This window comes from Sciurus vulgaris (genome assembly GCF_902686455.1).
Source record: "Sciurus vulgaris genome assembly, chromosome: 1".
In the NCBI taxonomy this organism is placed as follows: domain Eukaryota; kingdom Metazoa; phylum Chordata; class Mammalia; order Rodentia; family Sciuridae; genus Sciurus; species Sciurus vulgaris.
In genome coordinates, this window is record NC_136461.1 from 195820313 (window position 1) to 195836882 (window position 16570).

The window sequence follows — 16570 nt, forward strand, 5'->3', positions numbered from 1 at the left end:
GAAAAAATTAATAATTATGACTATGATAGATTAATACATCATAAAACATTGAAGAACTAAATAAGGACAAGTTCCCTTTCAGGAGGGGCTTCTGGTCCTTAAATCCCTGACCCCAGAGTCTGGCAGGAGCGACAATCTATTTTAGTGCACCCTTGTCCTCTGTGAACTCCCAAATAATTCCCTGGCAGCTAAAATATCTTATCCTTCACTTACGTCGGATCACAATGGCACAGTGTTCAAGCTCAGTAAAAAAGCCTCCTCTTCCACAGTTGCTTCCAGAATCTTCACTGAGAAGATCCATTTCCTTTACTAGCACCTTGTACCCATCTCTGCATTCTACTTTACATTCCATTGAACTATGTACCTGGGTTCTCAACCCTACCAGTCTGTAAATCACTGAAGGGTAGGATCATGCTTATTTAAGGGTGCATCCCAAATACTTAAGATGACACCTTGCACATAGCAACCCTTAGTCTATATTTGTTGAAATAATGTATCCTTTCCTTAAATCAATCCTTCCCAGATTAATTTCAGATTTCTAGACTCAAGAATTCAATCATTTACTAATGCTGTTTTTGCTGTTGGGCCCTAAGGATCATCTTGGTGGTGGGATTTTGGTATGGAGTATTTCCATACTCTTCCACTGTTTATAGAGTGAGAGATTTTCCTCTGCAATTTTCGTTTGCTCCGAACTTAATAAATGCGTTTCTTTCACACTTAGGAATGAATTGTGATCTCTCACGTATTTTACTGGTGGAGTCCAGAAAGCAATCTTGATCCCTCTGCTCTAGATAGGCTGAGTCAGGATTATGTGCCTTAAAGAATCCCACAGAATTTTTTAGCCTTTAAAATCTTTGCAGTTCACATCAGATATGGGCTCTTTGGGTTCTCCTTCTGAGTTGTCTGGAAAATGTGCCTTGACAACTTGCCTCATCCCCCCTGCTGACAAGCCCTGCTGTTTGCTCCTGAGGATCCTCATGTGTGGACACTGATGCTGTCTCAGCAGGCAGATAGTGAGGGACTGTCACTTCAGTTCAGACTCACTCCTTATCTCCTGTGTACAGAAAATAGTTCTTAGTTCATATTTAAGTTGGTAGATTTTTGGGGGTTGAAAATGTCTATATGTGAATATTCGCACACAAAGAAAACCCAGCTGCTTGATTTCCTTAGGTAGGCGTAAGCCTTGTGTGTGTGTGTGTGTGTGTGTGTGTGTGTGTGTATACGTTTGCGTGCACTTGCATGCATATGCATTCATTCTGAAAGCTACCAATTAAAAGACTCTGCATTTGGCCTCTTCCTGTTTAGATGCAGTCTTCTGGGGTCAGTGGCTTCTCCTGGAAAATGTTCCCTGGTGAAAGATTCCTCCACCCCTGTAACTTTCCTCACATAGCCTGGCTTTCAAGACTATTATTGTCTTGCTTAAACTTGAAACTCCAATTTTGTATTCAATTTTGACTTTCTTCTTGCCTTTCTTTGTAATAATTCTTATTTTTTCTCAAAGGTAAGTAGATGTCTCTGATTTCTTGTTTTTTTTTTTTTTTTTTTTTTTTTTTTTAACACTTTGCTTATTTGTTTCCTAAGCCCTAATTTTTCTAGGTACATGATTAAGCTAGCTATATATGTCTGTGAGTATGTATATGTGGTATGTACATGAAGGAAAGGAAAATGAAGAAAAAATTACTATATAATTTCTTAAAAGATGTGGTCATTAATTAAATCTAAAAGGAACAGAATTCCACCTCTCTGTACAGGGAGTAACAAATGCTTCTATAGACGTGAGCCACTGACTAGCCAATTGATATTTTCCTGGAATCAGTTATAGTTGTAGCCAAGAAAGTAACCTATCTCTCACTCACATCTTGTTTATAGAGGTCACGAAACTGTCCTACTGTACTTGAACCTAATCCATGATCATAGTTAATACTAGTAGACAGACTTGTATTTCTTGTTAGACAGTTGAGAAATTACGTGTTGCTAAAGGTGTCATGTTTGAATGACATAATGTAGGAGGAAACAAAAAATATTTCAGCCAAATTCTAAGCCACTGTAACAATATATCTAAATAAGCTAAAAAGATCTGAGGAGGACCATGCCACAGGAATAATGTAAACTCAGATAAGTTCCACATTGGCCCAATAGTGTGTGATTCTGTCTCATGACTGTCTTGATTGTTACCAAGGAATGGAGAAAGTAATTTCCTTGGACTATATGCATGTTGAGGAGATACAGTTTATTTCTTGTAGCAAAGGGCCTAGGTTGGGGAAATTATTTAGCATATACAAGAGAATTAGTATATTTGGTCAGGAATTGACTTATAGAGTTAGAATTGGACACTAGAAATTATCTTTGTTCAATCTCCTAATTTTTCAAATTCATCCCAACAAATGCTTATTGAGTACCTGGGGCTCCAAGATGCCTGATAAGTCAACCCTTACGGCATGTTAGAATTACTTGGAGATGCTTCATAAATGTGCAGACCCGGGTTCTAGTCCCAGAAACTATGATAGAGCTAATCTGCAATGATGCCTGGACTTGGTGATTTAAAACATTCCTCATATTCTAATGCTCATAGGACTACCTCCTCCCACACCAATTAAAAAAAAAAAAAACTGGCATTGGAAATTTTTATTCTATATTTTATCCCTTGAAGATTACCTATGTATTTAAATTAATTTGATGAAGAAATGAAAAAAAAATGAGAAGAACTCTCTAGGGGACTCTTCACTTCTATGAACTTGCTTCAGCTCATTCTTTGGCCTCTATTTTTCCAACTGGTCCAACTTCTTCAAAAAACAAAACTGAATACCACTATGGACCCTCCTCGTTCACTCACAATGTGATTTTACTCCTCATCATGGATTCTGTGAAAATATTTTCAATTAAGGATAAAACTAACTTCACAACTACACAACTCATGCAATGGACTGGAGCTAAAAAGAGCCACTAATGATGACCTTGAGATTGTGCAAACCTCAGCTGGACCACTGCCCAGAGTGCCCAAGTGCAACAATTTCAAAGGAAGAAGCAACAGTGTTTGGTCTACTAGCTGCTGGAGATAAACTAGAGAAGGAATTCCAAGGACTGTTAGGTCTGAGAAAATGGTTTGTTCGAAAGTCAACAGTCAGAAACAGAACAACTTAAAGGTTTAAATATAGAAATGTTGTGTGAGATCAGCCCCTGGTGGTCACCTTGACTACTACAATTGCCAGAGTTTGGAGGGGAGGTGGCCTGATATTGGCATGTTCCTGGCCACACTGGACCCACAGGTGTTCCAAACATAGGCTGACTCCAGATGGCCGACATACAGCATGATCTACATGTAGATGATATAATATTAATCTTTCTCTAAAAAAGACTTGCACTTCTTCAGTTGCTTTCCTCATTTGTAGAAAGAAATCCCAGAAACTTCTTAAAAGGAAAATAGCCCCATGTTATCTTACCCTTTCCTCCACTCCGACCTCACCTTGGGATTCTTCAGAACTCCTCCCACAGTGTCAGGATGCTAAGTTTTCCAGGTAGAGAAGTAGGGATGAGCATTGCAGAGATGGGTATTCTGTTTGAAAAGACCAAAAGGGACTCAACCCTAGGCAAGTCAAGGAATCTGTAAGGGTGAATTTATGAAGTGTGTGAGGCAGGGCAGGATGGACTGGGCTTTCCTGTCTAGCTCACATTTCCTTCATATTTCAACATAGACAAGGTACAGATGTGTTTCTCCACTCCAAGATAAACACACTGCAAGTGTGACAATGTTCACAATGGGCCTCCGTAGCAGGGACGCAGCAGGAAGGACTGGACACTATGGCCTGTGAGAAGGCTTGTGTCCTGACTCAGTGAGGCAGGCTCTTCCCAGCTCCACTGACTTGTGTGAGAAAGGAGGGCCATGTGGCAGAACTTTCCAGTTTCCAGAGAATTCCCATATCTGGATTTTAATGAGAATTCTGCTTTTTATGTCTCATTTGTTCATCTACTCAGTATTTGCTGACCTAAACTTGAGAACAAAAGAGGGGAGCTTTCAGTCTAATGGGGAATTAATTAAAATGAGTAGTAAATGTTTTAGATGGCAGTATGTGCCATCTCTGTTTTATGGAGAAAAATAATGCAGGGGAGGAGGCAGTAGGTTGGAGATGTATTACAACTCTGAATGAGGTGGTCAGGGAAGGTTTAAATAAGAAGCATCATTTGTGAGCTCATGTAATTCTTTCACTCAATATACTCAAATACTGGGCACTTACTATATGTGATGCATGATTCAAGGTAGTGGAGATACACCGATGAATGAGATGGACAAGTCCTTCCTTCCTTGGAAAGACAGATAAAAAACAAAAAACCAAAGAGGATGTCAGATAGTGATTCCTTGCAAGGAAGGGCATAAACCAAGGTAGTGTGTTACAGAGATGGATAGGCTGAACAGGGTAGTGGGAGAAGGTTTCCCTAAGTGACAAGGAGCTTGTTGTACAAGGGTCCAGGGAAAACCATCCAGGTCGGGGAGAAGCTAGGCCAAGATGTCAAACAACCATGGAGATGGCCTGGTTCATGGGAACAGAGTAGAGCACTTCTGGTATGGAAACCCACAACCAAGGCCAGGCCCAGCAAAATTGTGAAATAGAAAATGTTTACGGTGACTTTCTCCTCTTTCTTCTAGAAACCATTTCCTGACTTCATTTAATCCCTCAGATCTTTCTCTTTCATACTTACTGTTGGAAAAGGATGTGATAATTCAAACACCCCAAAATGCTAAGATCAAAAAGGGATTATTTCTTCTCAGTGTATTTATGCTTAAATTACAATGACTTTAATTATAAAATTTGATGCATCAGTTGAGTATTGGAGTATTTTATAGTTGGGGGAGTAACAAATTACTACAAAAGTAGTGACTTAAGACAATATAAATTTATTACTTTACAGTTCAGGAGATCAGAAGTCCAGACTGGCTTTGAAGAGCTGTTCCAAGAATCCATTTCCTTTCTCTGCTTCCAGAAATGAAATTCCTTGGCTTGTGGTCTCCCTTCACTCTGACCTCTGCTTCTATCACCATATCCTGTTCTCTGACTCTGACCCTCCTGCCTCCTCTTATGAGGGCCACAGGGTTATGTTGAGTCCATTTAGATAATCCCAGATAATCTTCCCATCTTAACATCCTTAATGTAATTGTATTTGCAAAGCTTCTTTTGCCATGAAGGTAACATTTACAGGTTGTAGGGATTAGATAGGGAGCCATTATTCTTTCTACAATAGGGCATAACATTCTGGGGTCTGTGAGTAGGGTCATCAGACAGCTTCCTAGTTTCAGGTTCTTCTATTCATTGTTTCTGTTGAAAATGACAATAAAACAGCTCTGTACTCTTAATAAAGGGTACATTACTCAAGACAGTTGGGTAATTTCCCTAATCCAATCTGATAAAGCCAGATAAGAACAAATCTCATTACACTTGTGCTTTTGAACTCATTGCTTGCCCACAACAACTTCTGGGATGGGGCTGCTAACACTCTGTAGTTTCAGACTTCTCTAGAGGTTGAAAGACAAAGGTCTACTGAAGCAGAAACAGCAGAGACCTGAATAAGGGACCTAAAAGGATGGTCGTTATTATTTACCACAAAGGTTTGATGATGTAATGAGTGTGTATCTGAAGCCCAGTGAACAGTTGTTTTTGCTTTCTGATGTTTGGGAAGCAGTCCTTGTCTTAAACTTACAGACCTTAGCCTTGCAGGTTAACTGATGAACTATCCAAATTGCTGTGTTTCCAAATTCTCAAAGACTGGTCACCTTGTGGATAAAGGAGGCAGTTCAGTACTTTAAGAAAAATTCAATACTCTGTATTTTCATAAACTAAACTGTCACCAGTTCTTACTCTGAAGGAATTTTTATTTGTGTTCTTCCTGTTCACATAGCTTTGACCCATTACCATTTCCTCTTTCAAATTTCTGATTTTTTTCAGCTACTTATTTAGTTAGAATTTTCTGTATTCACCATTATCAAATTTTCAAAAATCTGTGCCTTCTGGATTTAGCAGGCATAAGTTTACCTCTACATACCCTCATTGCTTTTCTGTTGTGATATGTCCATATTATATTTAATATTTGCTAAGCAAAAATGATAAGTTTACGATAAGTTTAACAGGCACCCTCTTGCTTAATTGCTAAAATAATGGTTTACAGAGATTTTAAAACTAATTTGTCTTAATATTCATTGTTACATTAGATCTAAGACTTTGGAAGGATATGGGCTCTTAAACACTTTGAACTGTAGAAAGGTTATTTTATGGAGGAATTTATGTTGTTGGCTTTACATGAATATTATCTAAACTGGAACAAAAGGCAGAATAGTTTAGTGAGAGTTGGACTTGGGGAATTCCAAGAATGGCTTTAGAGTAAGACAGCTCTGTCACTGCTGCTTGAGTTCTCTTGTGAGCAAGTCATGTAGCCCTGCCAAGCCTCATTTTACTTTTGTATTAAATTGGGATGGTAATCAGGATTGTGAGGAATGACAGTCTCCTGCAAGTCAAGGGTTTAACACTTAGTAGGTAGGCAATCACTATTTATTAAACATGTGTCTCATGGTTGGAGTTCAGTTAACTTCAACTATGCTGATGAGGATCTGTAAACATAGGATTCAAAGCTTCTATGTACAGTTGGCTAAAATGTGACTAATACTACACCTATGCAAAGGCAGAGTATATCACATTTGTTTCAATAAATCAGATATTATGGGATTTATCCATCAGATTCTCCAGCTGTTTAGGTGTGGGCTAGGCATTTGATAGAAAAAGTTCTGAGTTTATATCTGTTAGTGTATAAAAACAATTTAAAACCATTGTTTAAAACTGAAAAATAGTTGCAAAAATACAGAACTTGTCTCTAGTTGCTGCCCTTAACAGAAGTCATGAGATCGCTTGGGCAGTGTAACAATTTTTGGAAGAAACCGTTTCCAAAGACCATCTCCCTGGAGCTAAAATGGAGATGTGCTGGATTTCTGCCTTTAAAAAGTGACGTTAGAGGCATTTTTGTGGAGCAGAAGAAACCCAGAGACATACCAAAGGTTGGCAAGGGTCATGGTCTTCTAGATACTCTTGGGCAGCCTGACTTGTCAGTACCAGTTTAAAATGTCTGCTCCTTAAATCCCTACATTTAAAGGTCTTCAATCTTTGAAGGAGCTCACAGTTGTTCTTCCACAAGATACAGCAACTACTTGGAAGGACGGAAGGTTCGCCGTAGCTTTGATGAAACACGGCTTCTTCCTCAATCAGGGGAAAGTATTGATTTACATATTCCCCCTGCTCCTGAGCCTGGACTTTGTTCACCTGGCTTGTCTTGGGGTGTGGGCGGTTGAGAACCGCCAGGGTGCTCACTTCTCTTCCGCTATTTGAAGCAGCAATGGTCCTTTCTCAGGATGCTTTTTCTTAGACAACCGACCCCAGTGCCTATAACCCTCTGATTTTTGGGCCACCACACTTCGAGGAACCTGGTCCATCCAACAACGCAACGCAGGCCCAACCGACCATCTTAATTCATCCAGGGAAAACCCAATACCATTCAGGCAGACAGGGGGCGACTTCCACCGAGCATCTCAGGGTACCACCTCGTTGCCCCGCCCACCAGACTTTAGGGGGCGTGACAGGCCCGTCCGGAGCCCCGCCCCTCCAGTCGCGTCACGGACGGAAGTGACGCAAGCCCAGAGCCATTTCCGGCGGGCAGAAACTAGGAAGAAACTTGTAGCAGCCAAGGCGCTCCAGCTACCAATCGCTGCCGCCGCTGCTGTGCCCCGTGGCCCGGACCGCGCTGAGCTGTCGGGAGGCCTGACCATGGGGCAGCCCGGGCCTTCCGCAGTGTGAGGCGCGGAGCCTCCCGCGGGCTCCCCTGACAGGCCGGGGACCGGCAGGCGGGAGGCGTCGTTTCAGCCGCGGCCGCGGCCACCGCCGCCGGCTCGGGCTCCGGCTCCGGCTCCGGCTCGGGCATCATGAACATAGACGTGGAGTTCCACATCCGGCACAACTACCCCTGGAGCAAGTTGCCAGCCAACGTGAGACAGGTACGGCCGGAACCTGGGGCTGGTCCCCGACTGGCTCAGCCCCGCCCCACTGTCACCTGCTCGTCCCTCCGGCGGGGCCCAGGCTGGCTTCCCTCGCCGGACTCCTGCCCTTTCCTCGCCAGGATCTGGGGAAAACCGATTCACGGCTTGGGGGCCACAGGCACAGGATGGGGCCGTCGCTGAAGGGGATGGAATGGTGTCCAAAGGACTCCTGGTGCCTTTGCGCTGAACCACCAGGCGCCAGGGATACCCACATTTAAAACGTGGTCCTTGACCTCCAGAACTTCAGGAAGATGCAGAAGGGACGAAAAAATGAATACGATATGGGAGATAGCAGCTCAAACGTATTTCCATCGAGGTGTATATGGGAGTGAGCAGTACAGTCCAGGGGGAGTGGCGAGGATGTGTAGAGGAGGCATTTAAATTGGGCCTTGAGAGGACTAAGAACAGTAAAATAAGAAGGAATAAACATTTTTCCTAGGTAGAGGGAACGTCATTTTCGAAGGCCTGTATCACTGAAAGACAAGTTTCAAGAGTAGTGAGCGACTGAATATCACCGCAGTTTGGAGTTGTGTATATATTAATGTATTCGGAGGTGGAGTTTGGTGAGTGAGTGGGGATAGTAGCAGATGAGGCTGAATAAAAGGTCAGGGCCTGGTTTTGACGGAGATTGCATTATTTGTTTTGTTGGACTTTGTCTCTAGACAAGATCAGTTAGAGATGATGATTCAGTAAGAGTGATAAGATGTTTGAGGCAATGCTCAAAGTTTTTGAGTGCACTTTTACTCAGTTGTTTAACAGATATTTATTGAGCATCTACTAGGTTTTGTGCCCTGTTTTTATACAGGTAATTTCTACCGGTAAACAAGACAAAAACCCTGCCTTCAGGGAACTTATATTTTAGCAAAGATAAGGTAAACAAGTGAGTAAATACATAACACAGCTGTTGGTGTTAAATATTATGAAGATAGTGATAATGTGCTGTTTAAGGTACTGTTTTTCTGGTTACTGTTTCTCTGATCTTCAGTTCCTCTCATTGTACTTGGTGGACAGTGAAATTTTTGTTTTCTGTTAGTACTGGGCAAAAGTATTTTTGGAAAGCTTGGAATGCTGGTGGTGTTGGCGTAAGAATTATTGTAGTTTACTTGCCTCCCTTCCTCTGTATATCTAGGAAATGAATAATTTCCTAAATCTAGGGTCTGGTGATGCATCATGTGACTAAAAAAAGTTTTAACTTTAAGACATCCAAACCTAAGAAAGTGGAAAGATAAATCAGGGACTTAGAATTCTTGGGTATCAGTGGCTGTGTTTGTGGCATTCATTTATCTAAAACTGGAATAAAAAGGTCTAATCCTGAAAAAATATCTTTCTCTTGTTAAATTTGATTGAGGGCTTTAGTGGACAGTTTTGTTCTTTAGAGTTCTGTGGCATAACTGAGGATGATTGCAAGAACCAATAGTCCTTATTTTTCTTTGTTTCCACCTTTTCTCTGCTCCTATTTTTATCAAAATAAATATAGCATAATGAAAGATACATGATTAGATTATGTCCAGCATGAATAATTGATTTTAACTAGTATTGGCAAAAGACAAAACTTACTTAAGAATATTAAAAATAATCACAGGACAATGTTAAAATTAGGCCCAAATTTGAAATTGCAGATTTTTTTTTCCCCCTCTGGTGAAAGCACTTAAAACATCGGCTGTTTTAGCTTAGAATAAGCTTGGCCACTTGTAGATGTTGCAAAATCCATCTGCACAAGTTTGCTTCCTTAGACTTTCACTATTCATTCTTACCACTGTTTCTCTAGATCAGACTCCATGTATATTAGCTGCCTGGTCTCTTGCCCACACACTAGGACCCTCTCATCCATTCTTCATACGATGCTGGGGTGGGACTTCTAAATCATACCTGGTCCTAATACCAAATGTCTCCTTTATATTATAGTTTCTTTTTGAATCTCACTCAGATACTCCTCCTGGAAGGTTTTCCTAACCTCAGCCTGGGGGAGTTGACCCTTGGATGTGTTGTCATTGTGTTTTATTTCTCATTCATGGCACTCACACCAATGGTGTATTTTTTGGTTACTTTACTTGTTATGCTTTTTTTTTTTTTTTAACCCTGAGTACCTCTACAGAGTTGACGTTTAGTAAACATTTGTTCAGTTGGACGATGCCATCAGTCTGAGTTTTTTCCTTGGGAGCTAAAACACAGTCATTTTAAAAGTGCGGAATATTCTTTGTAAGGGAAGGATGTCTTTTGGCATTATACAAATGGAATATTCTGATGATTTCCAATAAGTTTTGATGAGTTTAATTTGGAAATGAGTCACATTTCCCAGTTCTGAAAGTTGGGGGGAGGAAATTCAGATTAAAAAAAAAAGTATTTCAAGCTAGTTCTTTTCATGTGGATGAGGTGAAACCTTTTTTATTTTTTATGTGATATAAGTCACACTGGAGTTTTAAAATATCCCTTCAAAAGTCGTGAGTAGGACCATTTGTTTCTGGATTTTTCTGTAGTTTGTCAATAACTTGTATTTATTGTTCAAAACAATTCCTTTCATTTTAAGGAAATGATGAAGTTCTGTGTAATCCAAGAAGGGTTAATTTAAAAAAGCGTGCATTTTTACGGGCGAGGAGTACACAACTGGTATGGCATACATTGAGATTGGGGATTGTAGGAGTAAAAGCTTTAAAAGGTCTTTGTGCTTTTAATCTGCACAATGCTTTATAGCTAGTACCTTATTCCTATGTCCCGCTTTCTTCTATTATAGCTTCTTTTATATACAGACCAACTTCATTTGTCAGGCCTTGTCAGTATTTCTGCAAGGCCAGCATTGTCTCAGAGTAAAGTGACTTTTTTCTTTTTCTTTTTTTAAACTCTTTCTGTGGTGGCAACAGCGTTTTAGAATGTGAATGATGGGAGATTTGGGGTAGAAAGGAGTGCCAAAGAATCTCTGAACGAAGACATTTTATTGTATATGTTTGTCTAGAAAGGAATGAAGTTAACTTTTATTGTAGTTTTTGGGTTTATGTGTACACATCTGTATATTGATTGATTGGGGCCAGTCAATGCTTACTGTCTAGTGCAAAACTTGACATGTTTAATAGATTTTGTATTTTGTTATGAGACTTATAAGTAATGAACCCTTATATTTTATGTGAGTGGTTTGATTTATACTTTTAATTCTGGACTTATGAGGAATAGAGTTTGAAATGGAGAAAATGATTGTTAAAAGACTTATTTTGAAACAGAAGAGCAAAGTTTGGAACTTGCTAAAGTTTTAGCAGAATTCATGCTGTGTGAGTATGCATGTATATGTTTTGTGTTTCTCGAGAAAGAGACTTATTTGGCAGTAGAGCTACAGGAAACCTTTAAAAGCTCCACAGAAAGCCTGTCATTTTGAATCCCCCAAATATCTTCATTACTGACTCTGCCTTTGGTGCTACATAGAGGATGGTGGAGTAGTTTATGTATAATGAACTCTACTCCTAATCACTTGTAATGTTTAAAGCAGATGAAAATACTATAAGCACATATATTCTGGCGGTAGTGTAAGTTCTGTTTAACCTGTGATAGTGTAATTTAGATGCAGGAGGACACTTAATTTTCTCACATCTTGTCCCATCAGTGTGTTCAGTTATGGGCCAGTTTATTTACATATGAGTTTCATCTGTCTTGTTATGAAGATTGCCTTAAGCAAAAGATAGGTATGGAAGTTTGCTTTGCTTTCAAAAACCTGTGGCAAGAAATAATGATGAACTGAATCCTCTGATCTGTCATTAAAGATGTCTAGTTTCACTTTATAGTGTGTTGGGAAGACCATACCTAGTAATTAGAAGGGAAAGAGCCCACATATATTAAATTAAGTTTAGGGACACACATTAAGTAATAATGTTGACTGTAATCAAGCAAAGTTGGTCTTTCTTTTCATGAGGATTCCAACTTTGAACTTAAAACACTTAGATGCACAACTAGAAAGTATTTTACTTATTAAGAAATACAATTGTATCTGTATCTGTGGGATACACATCTGCAGATTAAACCAACTGCTGACCAAAAATACTGCAAAAAAAATGGTACTGAACATGTACAGAATTTTTGTTCTTACTGTTATTCCCTAGGTGATACAGTATAAGAACTATTTACATAACATTTTTGTTGTATTATGTATTATAAGTAATTTAGAGATGATTTAAAGCATACAGGAGGATGTGTGTAGGTTATATGCAAATACTGTGCCATTTTAGGTAAGAGACTTGAGCATCCCTCTTATCCTCAGGGTAGTGGACGCAATGCCCTGAAGAGTCCAAGGGATGGCTGTATGTCAGAATCCTAAAACAGTTTTCTAATGAGGCCACTAGGAAATGGCATTTTAAAGAAGCATTCTTAAGTACATTTGAAATATATATTATCTAAAAGTCTTAATCTTTAATACTCTTAACCCTTTGTTACAAGTGACTGAGTCAGGAATCTGTTCCATAGTTGCTGTTCTTCAGTTTGAATAAATGTAGGTGTAAGAAACCATCCATCCATCCGTCCATTTAACACACACAAATTGGGGACACTCAAGAAGGAAATCTTTATATGTAAAACTTTGTTAAGTGAAGTTATTACTCATGCTGCTCTTTGATACTCTGGGCAATTTTAGTAAATAACTTTAGAAAGGCAGACTAAAAAGAAACGTTGAACTTTTGCTCTAATAACATAGTGGGAAAGTTAACATAGCAAAACAATTAAGAAAGTATTTTTTATTCAGTTCTGGAAATTAGAGAGGCCAGGATAAAGTTAGGAGTCATGGTTTTAATTTTTGTGGGGTGAAACAAATAGTATTGTTCATTTTGGAAGCTGTTTAATATTTATCTGAAATTTCTTTTAGAGTCTTGGAAATTCACAGAGAGAATATGAAAAGCAGGTTGTCCTGTACAGTATTCGCAATCAGCTACGATACAGAAATAACTTAGGTGAGTAGAGACATTTTTATATTGGGGTGGAAATGATGGTTGCTGATTTGTCATTTTCATAAGTTCATTCTATTTTTTTCAATACATATTTCATGGTACTTAAATTATTCCATGTACAAACTTTGAGGAACTGTACTGATCCATTCCAAATAAAAACAATTTGTATTAGAACATACAACTTTCTTTCCATTTCAGATGAAAATTACTTTTTTAGAGTGTTGTTTATAGATTCGTTTTTCCTATGGAATATTCATCCTAATTCAGTGTCTTCTTTTTGTCTGGGGTCATAAAAGGAAAAGCTTAGTTCTTAATAATTTTAAACTGTGAGTTTTATTTTGCTGCTATAAATTTTCTAAATAATAAGACTAATGAAAAACTTGCTATAATAATTGGAACAAATTTTAAATTGGTTTCATCATTTTTTAATCTCCATTTTTAAAATACTTGCTTTTTATTTGTCAGATTACTTTGTTAGTTCTATTTGTACCCTACTATGCATTAGCTCTTATATTTTATTTTTTATTTTTGCAATGTGGGAATTGAATCCTCGGCTTTACACATGCTAGGCAAGTTCTCTACCACTGAGCTGTACCTCCAGTCCTAAGATGGTTTTTCTATATAAGCCTTTTCCATGGAAGTCAGAATGCTCTTTACATTAAAAAAAAAAAAAAAAAAAATTAAATGATTTTTCAAAAATATACTTAACTTCATTGAAAGCTAGCATGCAGTTTGTCTATTCTGAAAAGTGATGTAGTAAGATGGGTACAGTGATATATAATATAGGATTACAAGTAGCTGTAATCCCATCTACGAGTGAGACTGAGGCAGGTGGATTTCAAGTTTGAACTTAGCCTGGTCAATCTACTAAGACCCTGCTTCATAAATATATATATATATTTTAAGTTGTATGTGGACACAGTATCTTTATTTAATTTTATGTGGTGCTGGAGATCAAACCCAGTGCCTCATACATGCTAAGCAAGTGCTCTACTACTGAGCCATAAACCCAGCCCTGACCTTGCTTCATAAAAAGGAAGAAAAGTAACACAGTAAGAGATTTGAGACTTCTAGCTTTTGTTTTCTACCTTTTTGTGTTTTTCCTGTTTGTTTTCTGATTTAAGATTTATTTCTCTACTTAAATGTACCACTGTACATTTTACTTTTATGCTTAGGTCTATTTCTTGTTGTATAATTGTTCTTTTTTCCAACTTAGAATATTTTATTTTCTTCTAACATATACTTTAAAAAAATTAATATTGGTTTGTAAAGTATTTCTTACTACATTTATAGTGACTACATAACTAAAAGAAACCTGAAAAAAACTGAAAAATTTCCTTCTTCTGCAGTTAAACATGTCAAAAAAGATGAACGCAAGTACTATGAGGAACTGCTGAAGTACAGTAGAGATCATCTCATGCTGTATCCTTACCATTTATCAGATATTATGGTGAAGGGTCTACGGATAACACCATTTTCATACTATACTGGAATTATGGAGGTGAGTTTACAGGGTGACTGAACCATTAAGAATGGGGTGGGACTACATGTCAGGGACACTTTGTAGCGGATGGCCAGCTCTTCAGTTCAGCCCCCAGTTACGGTGAACGTGGTTTCTGAAATTACAAAGTAAAAAGGATGGCTGGTTATAACTTAGCTGTTGGAGGTGCACTTGTATAATTGTCCACACTGGGGAGGTACCTGTTTTATATTCTGTGTTCTTGAAGGTGTTGTTGACCCTTAATGCTATTTTGGCATTAATCAGTCATATATCTTAGCAGAATCTATATAAAATTTATTGCTTTTAATATATAATTAAGGTTGAAAATGTGGGTGACAGAATCAAACCCAACATTATGTAATACATGCGTCTAAAGAGAAAAATATATCAGTAGAGCTGTGAATCTCTTTGTGTAATTATTAACTTTTAATTTTTAGCCTTTTTCCAAAGGAAATTTATGTTTGGCTTATGGCGAATAACTTTAATACCAGTTATATGCTGCTTTCAAGTGAGCTTTATGTAAGGATTGGCAGTATTTATCTAGTACCACTATTTAATTATGTTTGAGTTCTGCTGTTTTGGGCTTACTAGCCACTTGAATTGCAGAGAAGCCTAGAATCAAAGAAGCTGGGAACCTGCAGTGAAGGAGAGGTTAGCTCCCTTGTTGACGTGGCACGCTTTACTTAGCTCCATAAACCATTTCTCCATGGGCACTTCTGTAGTCCTGTTTCCTCTGTCCTCCTTTTGAGGTCAAACAGCCCTAGTAGCATGACAAAGAACCAGGGTGGCATGATGCAGCTAGTTAGTGGTAGAATATTTATTGCTGTCTCTGATTGCTTTTCTGGTGTCATCCACAATGTTTGGGGGTTAAGATAGATGGAGTTTTTGTCCATTTACCAGCTTTCATTCAAGTTACATTCATGTGCTTGTTGCTTTCTGGTTTCTCTTCTTACACCATTTGGTATAGCTTCTGGCTTGAAAATGGGTCTTAATCTGCAGTGAACAGTTGAACAAAGAAATTGGGGGTGGAAAAAGCTACATACTGAGTTAAACTCTGCAACTAATTGGAACTCACAAGAGTAAAAGCTTACTAAGTGACTTTTGGTAGTATGTATTTTAGGTGTATGTTGGTAGAGCTATGACCTTTTCTTAGGGAAGGAATCTCGGATCAGGTATGAAGTGTGGAGAGATTAGAACCCTGAGCTTGTAATAGGCATTCCTTGTATAGTTTCCATAGGGCAGAGGGTACAGGGAAAGTGTCTAGGATTCATAGATTGATTCAGAGTGTTGTGAGAAACTCAGACCCAGAAGTCTATTCTTCCCTTATTAGGAGGGTTAGGGTACCACAGTGTGGCATGTTTGCTTTAGGTCACTAAACTAAGATCTCACTGCTTCCTCTAATAATTGACTGGTATTTTGTTTGTCAATATTAATATATATTTATACTCATGATTTCATGTAAGGAAATTTTGCATTTTAAATTTTAAATATTTTTCTTTTTAAAAGGACATTATGAACAGTGAGAAAAGTTATGATTCATTGCCCAATTTTACTGCTGCTGACTGTAAGTATTTAATTGTACCAAGTTAGATAACACCAAGATTTTGTCCTTGTGAATGCATGGTGGTGTTTGTCAGTATTGCAGTGTGGTTTAGCTTGAGATGTGAAAAATGAGAACAGCAAGAACATTGCTAATGGAAATTTTATTGTGTAATACACATCAAGTGTAAGATTTAACATAAATGTCTAGAAGAGGAACACTTTGGAGTGGTAGGATAAAGAAAATAGGACTAATCATATTTCTAGAGAATTAATTCTTTTTGGTATTTGGACTGCATATACCAAATGAAGGAGAAAATGTTTCCACAATAATTTTACAACCTAATATGTGCCATTTCTATCAACATAATTTGTTGGTGTTTTATCATACTTATTTTAATAAAGTATGTATCTGAAATGTGGCACAGTTCTGTTGTATGAGAAGCTTTTGCTGAGAAGTACACATTTACTTCTTAAAATTGGGAGCAGTTCTGCTTTTTAAAAATGTTCTCTTTTGACATTGTTTTAGTGTTAGCTTGAGTT

At 38.3% G+C, this 16570-nt stretch overlaps 1 protein-coding gene across 11 annotated transcripts in view; it reads left to right on the forward strand.

Moving 5' to 3' along the window:
* FAM91A1 (family with sequence similarity 91 member A1) overlaps positions 1-16570 on the forward strand; it is a 209405-nt gene that overhangs the window by 156987 nt on the left and 35848 nt on the right. For 8 of the 11 annotated variants that reach the window (XM_079144071.1, XM_079144068.1, XM_079144074.1 and 5 more), the window contains 3 exons: positions 12906-12990; positions 14337-14488; positions 15995-16052. In XM_079144071.1, the coding sequence (XP_079000197.1) occupies positions 12906-12990; positions 14337-14488; positions 15995-16052 (295 nt within the window). Of the gene's footprint in view, positions 1-6844; positions 10510-12905; positions 12991-14336; positions 14489-15994; positions 16053-16570 lie in introns of those variants that run through there. The other 3 variants (XM_079144069.1, XM_079144063.1, XM_079144064.1) reach the window with 3 other exon arrangements.